The following is a 19,621-nucleotide window of genomic DNA, read 5'->3' as shown; positions in this document are numbered from 1 at the left end:
TAGAGCTGGCTTCAGCTCTGTCCCCCTCTCTCTGCTCAGCCATCAAAATTAAATTAAAGAAAAAATATCCTTTTAAAAAGGAACAAAAAGACTAGGAGAAAATCCTTGCAAACCAAATATATGACAGAAGGCCTGTATCTAGCGTATACAAAGAACTCTCAAAACTCAACAGTTAAAAAACAAACAAACAAACAAACCAGTGCATTACTTACCTTGACTCAGCCTGTCAAGGACAGTATCTGGGACCCAGTGTCTACTCCTGTCTCCTGCGCCTGCTAACCCATAGCCACTATGTGTGAGTGCACTTCCATCCACGTTCACCAGGCTGGTGTCCAGAAAGGCAATGCCTGCTGGAAGCTCTATTGCCTGGAACACTGCATCCAGTCCGATGGCCAGATGCGAAGTGACAAGACCCCTGGGGGAGATGACTCCTTCAACACCTTCTTCAGTGAGACGGGTGCTGGCAAGCATGTGCCCAGGGCAGTGTTTGTAGATCTGGAACCCACAATCATTGATGAAGTTCTCACTGGCATCTACCGCCAGCTCTTCCACCCTGAGCAGCTCACCACAGGCAAGGGAGATGCCGCCAATAACTATGCTTGAGGGTACTACACCACTGGCAAGGATCAGTGATCAAGGTAAATGATCATTGACCTTGTCTTGGACCAAATTCGGAAATTGGCCTACCAGTGCACAGGTCTTCAGGGCTTCTTGGTTTTTCCACAGCTTTGGAGGGGAAACTGGTTCCGGGTTCACATCCCTGCTCATGGAATATCTCTCCATCGATTATGGCAAGAAATCCAAGCTGGAGTTCTCCACTTACCCAGCCCCCCAGGTTTCCACTCCTGTGATTGAGCCCTACAACTCCATCCTCACTACCCATACCACCCTGGAGCCCTCTGATTGTGCCTTTATGGTAGACAATGAGGCCATCTATGACATCTGTTTTAGAAACCTCAGTACTGAACGTGCAACCTACACTAACCTTAACTGCCTTATTAGCCAGATTATGTCTTCCATCACTGCTTCCCTTAGATTTGATGGAGGCCTGAATGTTCATCTAACAGAATTCCAAACCAACCAGGTGCCCTATCCCCACATCCACTTCCCTCTGGCCACATATGCCCCTGTCATCTCTGCTGAGAAGTCTACCATGAACACCTGCATGCTTTGGGCCAGCCAATCAGGTGGTGAAATATGACGCTCCCCATGGTAAATATATGGCTTGCTGCCTGTTGCACCATGGCGACATGGTTCCCAAAGATGTCAGTGCTGCCATTGCCACTCTCAAGACCAAGTGCAGCATCCAGTTTCTAGACTGGTGTCCCATTGGCTTCAAAGTTGGCATTGATTACCAGCCTCTCACTGTGGTACCTGGTGGAGACCTGGCCAAAGTACAGCGAGCTGTGTGCATGCTAAGCAACACCATAGCCATCACTGAGGCCTGGGCTCACCTGGACTACAAGTTTGACCTGATGTATGCCAAGCATGCCTTTGTTCACTGGTATGTGGGTAAGCGCATAGAGGAAGGAGAGTTTTCTGAGGCCCGTGAGGACATGGCTGCCCTTGAGAAGGATTATGAGGAGGTTGGTGTGGATCCTACTGAAGGAGAGGGTGAAGAGGAAGGAGAGGAATACTAATTACCATTCCTCTCAGTCCCAAAGCATGTCACACTCAGAACTTTAGCTTCAACGTTAGCTGACAGTCATTAAACCTTTCTGGTTAGATTGTCTTCACTTTTAACTGTAATCATGTCTTACTTTTCCATGTGTACCTGTCAGATTTTTCCCTGATGTCTCAAAGTAAAGGTTTTTAAGAAAGGGGGGAAAAACCAATCCAATTAGAAAAGGATGAGCAAAGGACGTAAAAAGACGTTTCACCAAAAAGGATATACAGATAACAAACAAGCATGTGACAATATGTTCCATATTACTGGCTATCAGAGAAATGCAAACTAAGGCCGTGATGAGATATCAGCACACACCTAGCTGAATGATTAAATTTTAAAAAATAGTGACAACACCAAATGCTAGGGAGGATGCAGAGAAACTGGGTGGCTTATACATTGCTGGTGGGACTGTAAAATGATACAGCCACTCTGGAAAACAGTTTGGCAGTTTCTTATAAAATTAAACATGGATCCAGCAATTTTACTCTTGGGTGTTTATTCCAGAGACATGAAAATTTATGTCCACATAAAAACCTGTCCCCTGATGTTTATAGTAACCAACCCAAATGTTCTACAACAGGTGAATGGTTAAACTATGGTCATACACACCATGGAACACTACTCAGCAATAAAGAGGATTGAACTACTGATACAACAACTTGGATGAACCTCTAGGGACTTCTGAGTGAAAAAATCCATCCCAAAAGGTTACATACTGTATTATTCCATTGATATAATGTATAAATAAGCAAAGGGCATGAAGAGACATTTCATTAAAGATGACATACAGGGGGTGCCTGGGTGGCTCAGTCGGTTAAGCATCCGGCTTCAGCTCAGGTCATGATCTCACGATTTGTGAGTTCGAGCCCCGCGTCAGGCTCTGTGCTGACAGCTCAGAGCCTGGAGCCTGCTTCGGATTCTGTGTCTCCCTCTCTCTCTCTGCTCCTCCCCGCTCATGCTCTGTCTCTCTCTCTCAAAAATAAATAAACATTAAAAAAAAATTTAAAGATGACATACAGGGTTGCCTGGGTGGCTCAGTTGGTTAAGTATCCAACTCTTGATTTTGGCTCAGGTCATGATCCCATGGTAGTGGGATCGAGCCCCACTCAGTGCAGAGCCTGCTTGGGATTCTCTCTCTCTCTCTCTCTCTCTCTCTCTCTCTCTCTCCCTCCCTGCCCCTCCCCCCCACACACACACTCCCTCTCTAAAAATTAAAAAAAAATTATTTTTTTAAACTTTTATTTATTTTTGAGACAGAGAGAGACAGAGCATGAACGGGGGAGGAGCAGAGAGAGAGCAGACACGGAATCCGAAGCAGGCTCCAGGCTCTGAGCTGTCAGCGCAGAGCCCAACGCGGGGCTCGAACCCACAAACTGCGCGATCATGACCTGAGCCGAAGTCCTGACACTTAACCGACTGAGCCACCCAGGCGCCCCCAAAATAATTTTTTGGAGATGATATACATAGGTAAAATGCGCCCATAAAAATTTGTTCTATATCATTAGCCATTAGGGAAATAAAAACTAAGACCACAATGAGATATCACTACACATCTATTAGAACAGATTAAAAAAATAGTGACAATGCCAAATGCTAGTGAGGGTGAGGAGATATCGGATCTCTCATGCATTGCTGATGGGAATGTAAAATGGTACAGACACTCTAGGAAATAGTTTGACATTTTCTTAAAGAAATTCAACATACACTTCTCCTGCAGCCCAACAGTTGAGCTCCTGGACATTAATCCTACAGACACGGAAACTTAAGTCCACACAAAACCTGTACACAATCGTTCATAGCAGCCTTGTTTGTACTAGCCAAAAATTTGAAACACCCTAAATGTCCAAGTGAGGACTATGTGAATGGTTAAATACACTGTGATACATCCACACCATGGAATACTACTCAGCAATGAAAGGAAGAAACTATTAATACCTGCAACTTAGATGGATCTCCAGAGTGTTGTGCTGAATGAGAAAAAAAAAAAAGAGTGCATCTCAAAAGGACACATACTGTATAATTCTATTTATAAAACATGCTCAAAATGACAAACTTATAGGAATTATAAAGTATAGAAAATTATGACATGGAAAACAGAGTAGTGGCTGTGAGGAGTTAGGGATAGCGGGAAGAGGGGTAGGGGTGACTACAAAAGGGTAGCATGAGGCAGATCATTACAGTGAGAGGATATTTCTGCATTGTAGTAGAGGTTCATCGAATGTGCACCCATAATAAAAGAGCACAGAGCTACACACACCCATTGGACTGACGTCAGACAGCTTCCTTTGTTTGACACTGTACTATAGTTATATACGATTTAACCACTATAGGAAACCGGGAAAAGTGTATACAGGAATTCCTGTGCTATCTTTCCAAATCCTGGTGAAGCTGTAATTATTTTTAAACAAGAAAAAAAATTTTAATGAAACAAAAATATGCTCCTAGAGAAACAAAGACAGAGAGAAGTTTTTGCTAGGTGACCTGGCTGACAAGAACTAGTAAAAGACGTTTTAGAATTTTATTTTTAAAAATGTATTATTTTGAGGTCATGTTGTTAGGCACATCCAGGCACCGGATCACAACTTTCTGGCAAATTGTTCATGTTCTTTTGTATAGATGTACCTTAATTAATTAGACCCATCCACTATTCATGGACACTTGGCTTGTTTCCAGTATTTTGCTATACACACAACGCTGCCATGCGTGCTCCGGTAATACTTTGATACATAATGGTGTTAATATACCTGTAAGATGAATTCCCAGAAGCAGAATTCATAGATCAAAAAGTAAGTATACTTTAAACTGGTAAAAGATATTCCAGATGAAAAAGTTCTGGGGACAGATGGTGGTGATGGGTGCACAAAAATGTGAACGTACTTAATGCCGCTGAAGTAAACTTAAAAATGGCTAAAATGGTAAATTTTATAGTACGTGTGTTTCACCACAATAAAGAAAAGTAAAATTAAAAAAATTTTTTTTAATGTTTATTATTTGAGAAAGAGACAGAGAGCAAGAAGGGGAGGGGCAGAGTGAGAGAGGGAGACACAGAATCGGAAGCAGGCTCCAGGCTCTGAGCTGCCAGCACAGAGCCCGATGCAGGGCTCGAACCCACAGACCGTGAGATCATGACCTGAGCCGAAGTCGGCTGCCTAACTGACCGAGCCAACCAGGGGCCCCAAGAAAGGTAAAATTTTTAAAAAGTACTTCTGTATTTACTCCCCAAGTATGTAACAGTACTAGCCTCCCCGCATACCTGTCAACCGCAGCCAACGTGGAGAGGAGCTTCTCAGATTCCTCTTCAGGGAAGGGCTCAGGGCCCAGCTGTGAGAAGCGGGGTTACTTGAGACTCAGTCTCCAGTTAGCTCCACTGGGCTTCACCTCAGCTCTCACACCAGGGTCCAGCTATCGTCAGGGCTGTCTCTAGGCAATGACCGAGCAATGAGGAGATTCAAAGGACTAGGTGGGACTCCCCTAACGGACAATCTTTGCTCTGGAGCTCCATGTGGAGATCCACGTTGAACTCCATGTTTGTCAGGTTGGCATCATGGTCTGAACGTCCCTCGGCTCAATCCTGCTTTGCCCCTTTTTCTTTCACGGATGCCCTATAGACCTGGACTTCTAACCCCCATGTCAGTACCTGCTTCCTGAAGAACTTAAGCTGTGACACCAACAGTGTATTACAAACCCTTCTGGTCTTCTCCACCCTGTAGATGAAAAACAGCATTTCACATGTTTTATTTTGCATTTCTCTATTATGATCGAGCATGAACACATATTCATGTATTCAAAAGTGATTTGCATATCTGTGAATTGTGTCTGTCTTGTTTCTTCTAAATTGTTGGGCTTTTGTATAGATTTGTAGTACTTTAACTATTAATTAACCAGCCATTGACTGCATCTGTTGCAAATGGTTTGGTTTTTTTTTTTTTTTTTTTTTTTTTTGCAATCTGCCATTTGGCCTCAGGGTTTTTAAGGTTAACCCTGCATACATTAATTTTATGAACACGATGGGTAAATTGTTACACAGCAATGGAAAACTAACACAGTTATCTACTATTCCCAATTTTTTCTACAACACACATATGGTTTAAACATGAGACAACCACAGTTTTTATAAAGAGTGCTTATCTTTTAGAAGTACACACTGAATTATCTAAGGATAAAACGGTATCATATCTGAGATTTGCTTCAATAAGTGAGAGAGGACAATGGAATGGTATAAATGAGATGAGATTGCTGTATGTTGATAATTCTTGAAGCTAAATGATGGATTCATGGGGATTTATTACACTTTTCCTTACCCTTTTGTATATGTTTGAAAGATTCCATAATAAAAAACTTTTTAAAAGTTAGACTCATAGGGGCCCCTGGGTGGCTCAGATGGTTAAGCAGCCAACTTTGGCTCATGTCATGATCTCGCAGTTCATGGGTTCGAGCCCCAGATCGGGCTCTGTGCTGACAGCTCAGAGCTTGGAGCCTGATTTGGATTCTGTGTCTCCCCCTCTCTCCGCCCCTCCCCCACTCCTGCTCTGTCTCTTTCTCTTGAAATTAAATAAACATTAAAAAATTAATAAAAAAATTAGACTCATACATAGAGATTAGCCAAAAGCATGTTTATGATTTCTGATACAGGAAAACTAAATAATTTAAATGTTTACACAGGGAACTGGTTAAATTAATCACTTTAGATATACAGTATATTTATATGTATTTTTAAAATTGCATAGAATAATGATGCTATTAACATTAGTCTATGGTCTGATAAGTCTATGTAAAGTAAAATATTTCTAAGCAACAAAAAAATTTATGAATACAGTGTGTCAATATATTCTCTCATGACTTCCGAATTTTATGTCATGACTAGAAGGGACTTCACTCTAAGATAATAATAAAAAATGTTCTCCCATTTTTTCCTTCTAGCACACTGATGGTTCCATTTTTACATTTAAATCTTTAATCCACCTGGAATTTATTTTAGTGTAGGAAGTGAGGGAGAGTTCTAATTTTATTGTTTCCTGGTGAATGGCATAAAATATATCCTTCTGCTGATGAACTGGTATGCTTTTTCCTCGTGGGCAATACCCGTCACATAACTAACCTCAATTCCCTTTTTGCTATTGCTGTAGGAAGCTTAGAGGCAAATTCACAGCTAAGCACGGAAGAGAATTTCATACCTACATCCCAATTTCCCCTGACATTAATTTTCTACTTGCTTTATACTTTTTGTGAGCCTACCTTTATTTTTCAATGTTATGAGATGTATTCTTAACGGGTTCCAAATACCCAGTGGAAAATAAGGGAGGCAGTGAATCAAGAGTTTAGCTCTAATTCATCTGGGCCTCAGTCATTTCTTGCTCTTCTTAGGTAAGGGCAAGACAGAGATCTCTAAGTCAAAGCCGGGGGAGGCTTGTGGGCAGGAGGTTGGCTGGGAGGGAGAGAAAATACAAATGGAGATGACAGACAGTGTCGGCCTCATACCTCCCAGAAGCACCAGCCTGAAAACACCCGCATCCATAAGCCAGGTGAGAGGTCACCAGTTGAAGCTTGGTAGGCCCACATACTTAGAGCTCCAACATACGTATTGGTGATTAACATGGTTGTATAGAGCTGACATGATTGAGGTTGGCAAACTTTTCCTATAAAAGGCCAGATAGTGGGGCGCCTGGGTGGCTCAGTCGGTTAAGCGTCCAGCTCCTCATTTCGGCTCAGGTCATGATCTCACTGTTCATGAGATCGAGCCTCACGTCAGACTATATACGCTAACAGCGCAGAGCCTGCTTGGGATTCTTTCTCTTCCTCTCTCTCTCTGGCTCTCTCTCCCTCTCTCAAAATAAATAAATAAACATTAAAAAAAAATAAAAGGCCAGATAGTAAATACTTTAGGGTTTTCAGGCCACATGGTCTCTTTGGCAACTACTCTACCACTAGAAGCATGAAAGCATCCACAGACATGAGTATAGCTGTGTTCCAATAAAACTTTATTATTGGACACTGAAACTTGAATTTTATAGAATTTTCACATGTCACAAAATATTCTTTTTACTTTCTTCAAGCATTTAAAAAAGTGAAACCAGTGTTCTTAGACTGCAGGCTGTAGAAAAACATCAAAGGTCAGCAAACAAATGATGTAGAGCTTAGATGAGGAAGTTTGTTACTGGAAATACGTGTACAATTGTCAATACTTGGTTTACAATGCAGTGACATCCTTTAGATCAATACTTTTACTTTGAGAGATTTATCATGAGGAAATAATCATAGTATTATACAAAAATAGGAAAGCAAAGACTGTTATCCCATCCTGGGTGTTAACCACAGAAAAAACTGGACACATCCAAACATCCAATAACATAGGAGTGGCTCAAAAATCTGAGGCCATCCTGTTGGGCTCTGTGCTGACAGCTCAGAGCCTGGAACTTGCTTTGGATTCTGTGTCTCCCTCTCTCTCTCTGCCCCTCCCCCGCTCACGCCCGTGCTCGCTTGCTCTCTCTCTATCAAAAATAAATAAATGTTAGAATTTTTTTTTTAATCTGAGGTCGTCTAAAACGTGGAATTCTATGTAGTCATGTCAATAATTATTGCTGAGTCTGGAAACAGAGAAAGCAAATACGGTCAAATATTAACATTTGGCGAGTCTAAATGCAGGCTATATGGGTGTTCACTGCCAGCTTTTCTGTAGGTTTGAAATGTAAAAATAAAGTTGGAAACATGTTTTTAAAAAGTAAAAAAACGTTTCTGTGAAATGTAACTTAATAGATTTGCAGAGACCCATCTCCAGCTCATCAGAACTCTGTGTTCTTTTGTGTTAAATAAAGATGATAAGTATAACACCCTTTTTTACCCCACAGGAATATATTGTAGATTAACTCAGTAATAGTTGTCTAACTACCTGGAGTCTGTTTCAATCACACCAAATGCAACTTTAACTATATGTAACAAGATTTAGAAAAAACAATTTTTTTTTTTTTTTTAGCACGTTCCCTTGGCTCTTCCGCCCCGGACTAGAGGAATGGGCTGATCGTGGAGGAGGGACAGTGCTCCCACCGCTTAGCCTGCAACACCTGCCCCTACCTGCACAACATCACCTGCAAGGTAACAAAACAAAGTATCCAAAGCTGAAAGAAGTGGATGATGTGCTTGGTGGAGCACCTGCCTGGGAGAATGTTGACTCCACTGCAGAGTCATGTCCTAAATGCGACCATCCTCTTGCCTATTTCAAGCAGCTTCTGCAGACTAGCCAATGACCACCTTCTATAAATGCTGCGATGCTCAGGGTGGACACCTCTGGAGGGGACTAAGGCCATACTGGCCCAGCTGTGTCAGCATCTGCTTACCTTGTTCCCCAGGATGGATTCCCAGCCCAGAGTGTGAACCGTGAGTCCTGAGAGTCTTTGCTGGTGTGGCAGAAAGCTAACCCTTTTAGGGTAGTGGGCCAGGATGTCAGCAAATGTAGCTCATCTGCCAATCAGCGGATGAGTTCATTTATGTCCAGGGAGATGGGGGGGGGGGTAGGGTATCCATAACTAAGTGCACTCTGTTTAATGTCCTGCTCATTTATCTTTTATATGTATTGAGTGATTGACATTCTATAAAATTTCGTATTTTTTTAAAATCACATTTCTTTTACAATCATGTTCTAAGAACAAAGAAAACTTGCTTAGGTTTTGAGCATTTGAAAGAAAAACTTGCTTTTACACATGAAACCCACAAAGTATCTGAGAAGTCTTCCCTGGTAGGGCTGAGTGCTCTAGGCCCTATAGGCGGGAGTAGCATTTGAGGGATCTGGCATGTGGGTTCTCCTTCAGGCTCAGCCTGAACTTGCTGGGTTTGATGCTATTATTTGAAAACCGAACATAGAAAAATAAATTCATTAGCTTCAGCGCATACGAATGAATAAAAAGTTTACACATTTAAATAAAGACATTGGAACTATTTCTAACTACAGAGTAGCTGATCTCGAGCAGAGGACTTCAGCGACCCGTCACTTGACGCCTCTACTAAATGAAGTAATAGACATAGTGTGCTGTCAGTATCTGCTCGGATCCTGGTTATGGAATTGCGAGCTGCAAAGCCGGAGTTACCAAAGATGAATTTTAGGACCTCTGTCTCCATTTAAAAAATTTTTAATGTTCACATCCATCCCCATTACCGGGAGCCAAACCCAAATCTCCCGTGTGAAGAATCCAAATCCACAGCGATAGATCACAGGGATGTACCCTCTCCTTTTTACAAACCAGAACCAAAATCAATTCTTGTCTGGCTGCTTCCGAAGCTCTGACTTTTAAATACCAAACGCTTTACTCTCTCTCTACCTCCACCTGCACGCCCCGCCTCACCCAGAACCCGCCAAATCCCATTAAGGCCCGCCCCCGCGAGCCACGCGCGGTCCCCACAGGCTCCGCGCGCATCCCTGTTCCCACACGCTGCTGTCTAGTACTCTCACCGGGTTCTCTAAAGCCCCGCCCTTCTCGCCTCTGCTTCGGCGGTTTTCATCCCTTCAGAGCGGCCCCTCCCCACCTGGCTATTTGGTTGGCCCTAGCCCTTAGCGTACGTCATTCACCCGCGCCACCCGGAAGCCGCGGTTTATAGCAACCGTTCTTATTGCCGGCGGCTCTAAGGTGAGGGCCGCGTTTGGGTGTCCCTGGGTGGCAAGGTCCCAGAGTTGGGAGGGGCAGAAGGCAGAACCCCTGGCAGGAGTCGGACGAGCCCACTTCGGCTGTTGAGGGGGGTGCAGATGTACCGTGCTTGAGGCCAAACTGAGTGATCAACGTGGTCTGCCCCCCCCTCACATTCCTCAGGAGCCCATCATGGCGACGCCCCCTAAACGGCGGGCGCTGGAATCCACAGGGGAGAAAGTGCTGCGCTATGAGGCCTTCATCTGCGACGTGCTGCAGCGGGACCTGCGGTGAGTGACAGTGTGGAGGGCCGGGCGTTTGGAACGTTCCACGTGGGGAGGCGGGGCGTTTGAAGTCAGGGCCTAGCCTTCTGATTGGTGGGGAAGACGTTCGGAGGTCAGCCCCGTGCGCCCATCGAGCGGGGAAGGAGGGGCGACGACATCCGGGGTGCGACTGGACTGGGATGTGGCGGTCTTAGCAGAGGGTGTGTCCGCGCATGCGCAGCCTCCCATCTCGGGCCGAGTTGGGCTCCAAACCGGTAGTTCTTGGGTTCGAATCCTTCGCTTGGCCGTTTCTCCATCCTGTGAAGACGGTGTACCCCGTCTCGCCTTTTTGTGCCTCAGTTTTCTTATCTGTGATGTGGGAAAGTTGATGGGACCTTCCTCAGGGGGTTGTTTTGAGTTTTTGTGTTCATTCCTTGTAAAGAATTTAATATGGATACTACAGGCTCAATGAGCATGAAAAATTATTACTATCCTTACTAGTCTGAGTAGGAAATAGAGTACTCAGAAATAGGACCTTGAACATCCTAAAAGAGAGGGAGGAATTTTCTAGAGAATGGGACATTATGATTGGAAAGAGGCATTGGCAGTGTGATAACAATACTAAGAAATAGAGGCGCCTTGGTGGCTCGGTCCTTGAGCATCTGACTTCGGCTCAGGTCATGATCTCACAGTTTGTGAGTTCGAGGCCCACCTCAGGTTCTATGCTGACAACGCAGAGCCTGGATCCCACCTACAGTTCTCTCTCTCTCTCTCTCTCTCTCTCTCTCTCTCTCTCTCTCTCTGTGCCCCTCCCCTGCTCATGTTCTCTCTCTCTCTCTCTCTCTCCCTCTCAAAACTAAAGTAAACATTAAAAAAATTTTTAATAATAATACTAATAAATATTAACTAATACATACATAGAGCTTACTATTTGGCAGGCACTATTTTAAGTGCTCTTTTTATGTTATTTTTGAGAGAGTGTGCAAGCAGCAGAGGGGCAGAGTATCCCCAACAGGCTCCATGCTCAGTGGGCAGCCAACTTGGGGCTCAGTCTCACGACTGTGAGATCATGACCTGAGCCCAAATCAAGAGTCAGGTGCTTAACCCACTGAGCCACCCAGGCACCCCTATAAGTGCTTTATAGTAAACTCTCATGTAATTCTCTTTATGACTCTGAGGTAATAATTGTCATCCCTATTTTATAGGTAGGTAAATTGGGTCCTAAAGAGGTTACTTACTTGCCAAAGTCACACGACTAGTCAAAGAGAGCCTAGATTCAAATCCAAGCAGTCTGACTCACAATCCAAACCTTCACTTCTGCACTAAAATGCTTCTTTAGGGCATGGTGACATGAGGGTCTCAGAGGGTCATACTGTGAGGTATTCTGAGAGGGCCAGGGCTTCCTGTTGGTCACCATTCTCCTCTTGTCCCATCAGAAAAGTCCTGGACCATCGTGACAAGGTATATGAGCAGCTGGCCAAATACCTTCAACTGAGAAATGTCATTGAGCGACTTCAGGTAAAGACACCAAGGTTTGGTACCATTATGGTGTATGTGGACAAGGGAGGGGGATGGGAGGAGAGACCCCAGACCAAAACCTGTCAGCTGACCTAAAAGTTGACCACTGACCCCTACCTCTTTTTCCCTGGCCCCACAGGAAGCTAAGCCCTCGGAGTTATATATGCAGGTGGATTTGGGCTGTAACTTCTTCGTTGACACAGTTGTGTGAGTGTCTACCTGCCCCTATGAGCCCACAGGGTTCAGCTCCCCTCTTCATTCAACAGATATTTTTTTGACTATTTGCTATTTACCAGACACTGTGCTAAGTGCTGGGGATGTGACAGTAAATCAAATAGGACAAAATCCCTGCCCTCCCAGAGCTTCAATTTGGGGAAGGGGGAGGAGGGGATTAAAAAAAAAAAACCCCATCTCTAAGAAACTGTATAGTATGCAGTGATAAGGACATCCCGCTCTTCCTCTAACCATTGTTTCCTCAGCCCAGACACTTCACGAATCTATGTGGCCCTTGGATATGGTTTTTTCCTGGAGTTGACTCTGGCAGAAGCCCTCAAGTTCATTGATCGTAAGAGCAACCTCCTCACAGAGTAAGTCCATTCTATGAGGATAGTGTCTAAAATACCACCATTTGCAACACCCTTCTCCCTTTCCCCATGGCTGCCTGGGATGATACTTCAGGGCCCATCTCCCCTCCTCCTCAAGGCTAGGGCTGAGGACAGTGGAGATACAAAGCTGAGCCCCAAGTATAGTACATAGTAAGCACTCAATAAATGGTCTTTGTATTGTCCATCCACACAAACATTTGTTGGCTCTCTGCTGTATGCCAGGCTCCATACTTGGTGGCGGGGAGGCAGACAGAAGGGTCCCTTGAAGGCCTAATTTTGACCAGATCCAGGAGGTTTTGGCCTATAAATCAGTAACAGTAAAACAAACTATCTCTGACTTCACCTCCTCCTAAGTTGTCTGCTCATCCAGTGTGCTCTCACCACACTGACCTTCCCAGGCTTCTTTAAACACCCTCAGAACGAGCCCACCTGACTGCAGGGACTGTGCTCTCTGCCTGTAACACTCTTTCCCCAGGTACACGCCTGGCTTCCTTTCCCCTAACTCAGTTTAAGTCTTTCTCAAATGTCACCTCCTCAATGAGGACTTCCGTAGCCTAACTGTCAAATCACGACCCCTGGCTCTCCTCATTCCCCTCCCTTGTTCTACTTATGACCTCTCAATGTTTACTGTGTAATTTTACTTCTTTCTAAAATTCATTGCCTTTGCCCATTAGGATGTAAGCTTAACAAAGGGAGATATTTTGTCCATACCCCCAAGTGACCAGAATAGTACATGGCATAAAGTAGGCATTCTGTGTTTGTCGAATGTTGGAGGGGCGCCTGGGTGGCTCAGTCGGTTGAGTGTCCGACTTCAGCTCAGGTCCTGATCTTGCGGTGAGTTCGAGCCCCGCGTTGGGCTCTGTGCTGACAGCTCAGAGCCTGGAGCCTGCTTCAAATTCTGTGTCTCCCTCTTTCTCTGACCTTCCCCAGCTCGCACTCTTTCTCTCTCTCAAAAATAAACAAACTTTTTTTTTTTTAAAAAGGGTACGTTGGAAACAGATTGAAGTGGGGATTGAAGCAGATTTCTGGTGATGGCAGCAGGGAGGTAATGTGGGGAGAAAGTATGGGCTCCAATTGAGTTTAAGGCTTTGTACAGGGAAGGGAAATTGGGAGTGTGGATGAGAGGTTTGAAATGTAGCTAAGGAAGGCCTCCCAGGGGCTATCTGGGGAAGAGCCTTCCTGGCAAGAGGACCACTGTGACTGCCATGTAGCAAAATTGCCAAGAGAGGGGACACTGAGCAATGCATTTAGATTAATATCATCTCACAAGAGTGAATACCACTCATCTAAAATTCCTTCTGGGTTATATTTATTCCTACATTCATTTCTTCCAGCATCGCCTCTCTTGTGGTTTTAGTGATTCTTCTCTTTTCAGACCTTTCCAGGGTTTTGGTGTTAGTAGACCCAAAAGAGCCTCAGACCTGCTGAGATTTCTTAATCTTAGTGATCAGACCAATTGGTGGAGGGGTCAAGGGGCTGCTTTCATGGGCCAACACAGTTCTGAACTACTGGTCATTTAGACCACATCCATTTGTTTTATTTATAACAAAGCTTTCCTTTGTATGTCACAGGATCCTGAGCCTTCAGGTAGATTTTAATTTTTTTGAGACTTGCTGTCTTTCCCCCAAAATGTACCTGGGGCACCTGGGTGACTCATTTGGTTGAGTCCAGTTCTTGATTTCGGCTCAGGTCATGATCCCATGGTTTGTGGGACCAAGCCCTCCACTGTCAGCGCAGAGCCTGCTTGGGACTCCCCCCGCCCCCTTACCGCCCATCCCCTGCTCTTCTCCCTCTCTTTTTCTCTCTCAAAAATAAATAAACATTTTTTAAAAATTTTTAATAAATATATTGTCAGTGCCTGGTTGGTTATTGTGATGAGAAATGTGATTGAATCATTTATTAGTTTATTGTAATTAGTAAGGCTTCTAGAAGTTTAATCTTTCTAGGAGATGAAAATTTGTGGGGTAGTTCACTCTCATTTTGAAAAGACTTTTTTACTTGCAACTCACTTTGAACTAACTTCCCCTCTCCACTCCCCCTCTGTTTTTTTATGTAACCAAATGGCCTGTCAGTCCTTCCTATTCTTAGTATTATTTTGGGGGGAGCAGGAGGATCTTATCTTTGTGTATATTCTTCTTGATTACACAGAAAAGAATACACATCCACACCATAAAGAGACGTGTAACTATAGAAGAGACAGAGAATAGGGATGCCTGGCTGGCTCAGTTAGTGGGGCATGCAACTCTTGATCTCAGGGTTGTACCACATTGGGTATAGAGATTGCTTAAAAATAAAATCTTTTGGGGCACCTGGGTGGCTTAGTTGGTTGAGCTTCTGACTTCGGCTCAGGTCATGATCTCGCGGTCAGTGAGTTCAAGCCCTGCGTCGGGCTCTGTGCTGACAGCTCAGAGCCTGGAGCCTATTTCAGATTCTGTGTCTCCCTCTCTCTGACCCTTCCCCGTTCATGCTCTGTCTCTCTCTGTCTCAAAAATAAATAAACATTAAAAAAAAATTTTTTTAAATAAAATAAAATATAAATATAAATAAAATCTTTAAAAAAAAAAAAAGAATTTGGGGCAGGCACCTGGGTGGCTCAGTCGGTTAAATGTCTGACTCTTGGTTTCGACTCAGGTCATGATCTCATTCATAGTTCATGGGTTCAAGCCCTGTGTTGGGCTCCACGTTGACAGTGTGTAACCTGCTCGGGATTCCCTCTTTCTCCCTCTCTCTCTGCCCCTCCTCTACCCACTCACTCTCAAACTTTAAAAATAAATAAATAATTAATTAATTTAAAAAGGAGAGACAGGGGCGCCTGGGTGGCGCAGTCGGTTAAGCGTCCGACTTCAGCCAGGTCACGATCTCGCGGTCCGGGAGTTCAAGCCCCGCGTCGGGCTCTGGGCTGATGGCTCGGAGCCTGGAGCCTGTTTCCGATTCTGTGTCTCCCTCTCTCTCTGCCCCTCCCCCGTTCATGCTCTGTCTCTCTCTGTCCCAAAAATAAATAAACGTTGAAAAAAAAAATTAAAAAATAAAAAAATAAAAAAAATAAAAAGGAGAGACAGAATAACTATTTGACCATTAACACTGCCTTACATATTTAAATCAGTAGCAAAAAAATAAACATCTTCCATTTGTGTTACAACTAGCATTTGGTAGACTTTGTATTTTTCTCCTTTTTAAAAAATGTTGCAACTCATAGCCTTTCATAGACTAAGCTTGTACCATTAACTAATTTTGTTATTTTCATTGATGTTCAAATTGCCCTTAGAATCTGATCAGGTTCACTGCTCTGTTCTTTGAGTACCACCCCAGATATTTTTTTTAATATGTTTTTTGTGAGTTTATTTTAGTTTTTTTTATTTTTTAAATTTTATTTATTTATTTATTTAGAGAGACAGAGACAGAGAGCATGAGCAGGGGAAGAACAGAAAGAGGGAGAATCCCAAACAGGCTGTCAGCACAAAGACCAACACAGGGCTCAAACTCACAAAACCATGAGATCATGACCTGAGCCAAAATCGAGAGCTGGATGCTTAACTGACTGAGTCACCCAGGGGTCCCTACCCCAGATATTCTTGAAAGCATTCTTGCTCTCTGACAACAATACCAGGCTTCATTTATTTCTTGTCTTTTTTTGTTTTTGTTTTTAAATAGTGCCAGGAGTCAGGGAGAGGGTCAGAGGGAGAGAGAGAGAGAGGGAGAATCTTAAGCAGGCTCCACACTGAGCACAAAGCCCAACGCAGGGTCTGATCCTGCGACCCTTGGATCATGACCTGAGCAGAAATCAAGAGTCAGACACTGAACCGACTGAACTACCCAAGCACCCCTATTTCTTGTCTTTAAACATAGACTCAACCATCTTCTGAGGACTTCAGGTTCCTTTGAACAGAGTAGTTACTTAATTATTTATTCAGCGTACATTGGGTGACTACTATGTGCCATGCACTGTTTGGTTCCTAGGGATACAGCAGGGCACAAAGCAGACCGATCTGTTCTCTGCCCTTACACAGCTTATCTAGTCAGGGGAGCCAGATAATAAAAAATAAGTAAATGATACAGTATGTCACACAGGTTGACTATGCTACAGAGAAAAGCATGGAATGGAGAGAAGAAACACTGGGAAAACTTTTTTTTGTAACTTTGTATGGTAACAGGTGGTAACTAGTATTATTGTGGTGATCATTTCACAATGTGTATAAATATTGACTCGTTGTACCCCTGAAACTCTGTTCTGTACCAATTATACTTTAATAGTGAAAGGAAAAGACACATTGCCTAGGATGGAGCGATTGTAATTTTAAATAGAATGCCTGATAGGATGTGGGGTATAAGAGTTTTGGGCTGAATAACTGGAAGGATGCAGTTGCCATTATCTGAGAGGGAGAAGATAGAGAAGGGGAAGATTTGGATGGGGAAGATCAGGAGTTCAGTCTAGGACCTGTTAAGCATGGGGTGCTTGTTTAACATTGGAAGTTTTTGAAGATGTGGTTAAAACCCCCAAGGCTGGAGTTCAGGAGAGGGGTCTGGACTGAAAATATAAATTTGGGAGACATTGATATACAAATGAGTTTACAATACTGTTTTTTTTCCAATTCAACATTCTATATTGTTATACTTTTCTTACTGTATTTAATTTGCCTAAAATTGACTTCTGTGATAGCTCAGCACAATAAAATCCATATTTCTCCTTATCACAGTATCAAGACCCTGCGTGATCTAGCCCCTTCCTACCTCTTGGACCTTATCTTGGACTTTCTGTCCACCATTCACTTAATTCCTAACACTCTGACTTCCTGAACAGCTCTTGCAAAAGCTCTTTCCTGCCTCTTGGCCTTTTGGGGGGAAAAGACCCTCTTACTGTTTAACTCTTACTCACTCTTCATTCTTCAAAAGGGCCTTCCTTGACCTTTGGTATCAGTTAGGATTCTTTTGAGTGAGACTGGTCCCAGTTGGCTTATAAGATATAAGGAATTGAGGGGCACCTGGGTGGCTCAGTCAGTTGAGCGTCAGACTTCGGCTCAGGTCATGATCTCGCTGTGAGTTCAAGCCCTGCGGCGGGCTCTGTGCTGACAGCTCGGAGCCTGGAGCCTGCTTTGGATTCTGTGTCTCCTTCTCTCTCTGCCCCTCCCCTGCTCATGCTCTGTCTGTCTGTCTCTCTGTCAAAAATAAACAAACATTAAGATATAAGGAATTGACTGGTTTATGTAACTCCGCAGTCAAGAGCCAGAGTGGTTTCAGACAACTCCAGCTTCCCAGTTAGGCCCAGTTAAGCTTCCAGGCTTAGGCTTTGGCATCTTCTTTGAGTCCTCTTACACCTGACATCCAACCTTTGCTAAATCCTGTTGACCCTACCTTCCAAGTATGTTCCAAATCCAGTCACTTCTCATCACCTCAGCTGCTGCCACTGCGGTCTGAGTCTCCATCTCTCACCTGGACTATTACACTACCCTTCTCACTGGACTTCCTGCTCCCACACTAGCTTTCCTTATCCCCAGTCCTCCACAAAGCGGCCAGGTGGATCCTCTTAAACCCTAGTCGGTTCACATTCCTTCTCTGATCACAAGCCTCCCTTGGCTCCCACATCACTTAGAGTAAAAGTCAGAGTCCTTACCATGGCCTGGTGGGTTTTACACGATTGCCTCCCCGGCTTACCTCTCTGACCTCCCCTCCTACAGTCCCCCTTCGCTTATTCTTCTCCAGCCACACTGGCCTCTTTGCTGTGCTTCAGACATGCCAGGTACACTCACACCTTTGCATGTGCTGGCCCTTGTGTCCAGAACATTCATCTTCCATAGATCCACGTGGTCCACTTCTTTAAGTCTTTAGTCAAATGTTTCTCAGTACAGTCATTTGTAAGTACTCTAATTAGAATTGTAGCCCCACTCCCGCACTCCTTATCGTCTCTTATCATTTGACTTTTTCATTTTACTTATAGCCATCCGACACACTCTGTATGTCATTCCACCATTTGTCCCTCTTAATGAGAACTCGAGCTCCATAAGGCTGAGATTTGTGTTTATTGCGTTTGTTGTTCTCTCCCCAGTCCCTAAAAGTGCCTGGCATAGAGTAGGGGATTCAATAAATGTCTCCGAATCAGTGCAGTCCAGGTGGTGGCCAGGGCATCTCCACATAGGAGCAGGTGAGGCAGTAGGTTCCACCTGCCACATGGAAGTCATCCAGGACACAGGTAGTTCTTGAAGTGATGAGGAAGCAGCATCCTCATGAGCCTAAGTGGGGCCCACTTCGCCCTTTCTTGTTTCTTTTCTCCAGGCTCAGCGACAGCCTCACCAAGGACTCCATGAATATCAAGGCCCATATCCACATGTTGCTAGAGGTGAGAGCAGCTCACCCCACTCCCAGACTCTGTCTCCGGATGTGTTCAGGGTGGTGACCTGAGGAAGGGAGAGAGCCAGGGACGAGAAAGACCATCTTTCTCTCTAAGCTGGAGCCAAGCTGGAGCCAGGCTGGCTCTGAGGGAGGGGAGGTCAGAGCAAGCCTGGGATGGGGCCTGGACCCAGTCTCTGTTCAATCTCTTCTGTCCTCTTTTTTCAGGGGCTTAGAGAGCTGCAAGGCCTGCAGAATTTCCCGGAGACACCTCACCATTGACTTCTTCCCTGCCTCCCCAGACATTAAAGAGCCTGAATGCCTTTGAGTCACATGGCCCTTCTTTCCCCACCTCAACCCCTGCTGTTTGCTCAAGTGCCCTGATTCTAAAGCACAAAGTTATCAGGAGGCCCAGAGATCCAGTCTCCGTGTGAAACCTTTAAAGCACCCCTGAAGTCCCGCCTCCAGCCTGTTGCCTAGCAGCATTTGCCACTTGACTTTCTGCTCTGCCCTATCTTCTGTCGCCTTGGCAACCTGGGCCCCCCACCTGGCTCTTCTTTCTGTTTCTTTTCCTGGACACAACTCTTTGAATTATCATAGAGAATGGGCCCGTTCAAGGTGGAGGTTTGTTCC

At 44.3% G+C, this 19,621-nt stretch overlaps 1 protein-coding gene and 1 pseudogene across 1 annotated transcript; both read left to right on the top strand.

The window, feature by feature from the left end:
* The first annotated feature begins 291 nt into the window (after positions 1–291).
* LOC125157233 (tubulin alpha chain-like) overlaps positions 292–19,621 on the top strand; it is a 27,559-nt pseudogene continuing 8,229 nt past the window's right edge.
* Positions 10,171–19,316, top strand: UXT (ubiquitously expressed prefoldin like chaperone). The gene is made up of 7 exons (XM_047843733.1): positions 10,171–10,284; positions 10,465–10,571; positions 11,981–12,062; positions 12,202–12,269; positions 12,542–12,649; positions 18,935–18,998; positions 19,217–19,316. The coding sequence occupies exons 2-7, from the start codon at positions 10,474–10,476 to the stop codon at positions 19,268–19,270; spliced, it is 474 nt and encodes a 157-aa protein (XP_047699689.1). The 5' UTR covers positions 10,171–10,284; positions 10,465–10,473; the 3' UTR covers positions 19,271–19,316.

Source organism: Prionailurus viverrinus, chromosome X (assembly GCF_022837055.1).
Source record: "Prionailurus viverrinus isolate Anna chromosome X, UM_Priviv_1.0, whole genome shotgun sequence".
NCBI classification, from domain to species: domain Eukaryota; kingdom Metazoa; phylum Chordata; class Mammalia; order Carnivora; family Felidae; genus Prionailurus; species Prionailurus viverrinus.
Note: the sequence above shows the minus strand (reverse complement) of the source record. Positions and strands in the feature narration are given on the sequence as shown.

Coding starts and splice junctions, on each gene's coding strand:
- UXT (XM_047843733.1), top strand. CDS start 10,474: ATGGCGACGCCCCCTAAACGGCGGGCGCTGGAATCCACAGGGGAGAAA. Junction 12,063..12,201: donor ATGTCATTGAGCGACTTCAG/GTAAAGACACCA, acceptor CTGGCCCCACAG/GAAGCTAAGCCCTCGGAGTT. Junction 12,650..18,934: donor AAGAGCAACCTCCTCACAGA/GTAAGTCCATTC, acceptor TCTTTTCTCCAG/GCTCAGCGACAGCCTCACCA.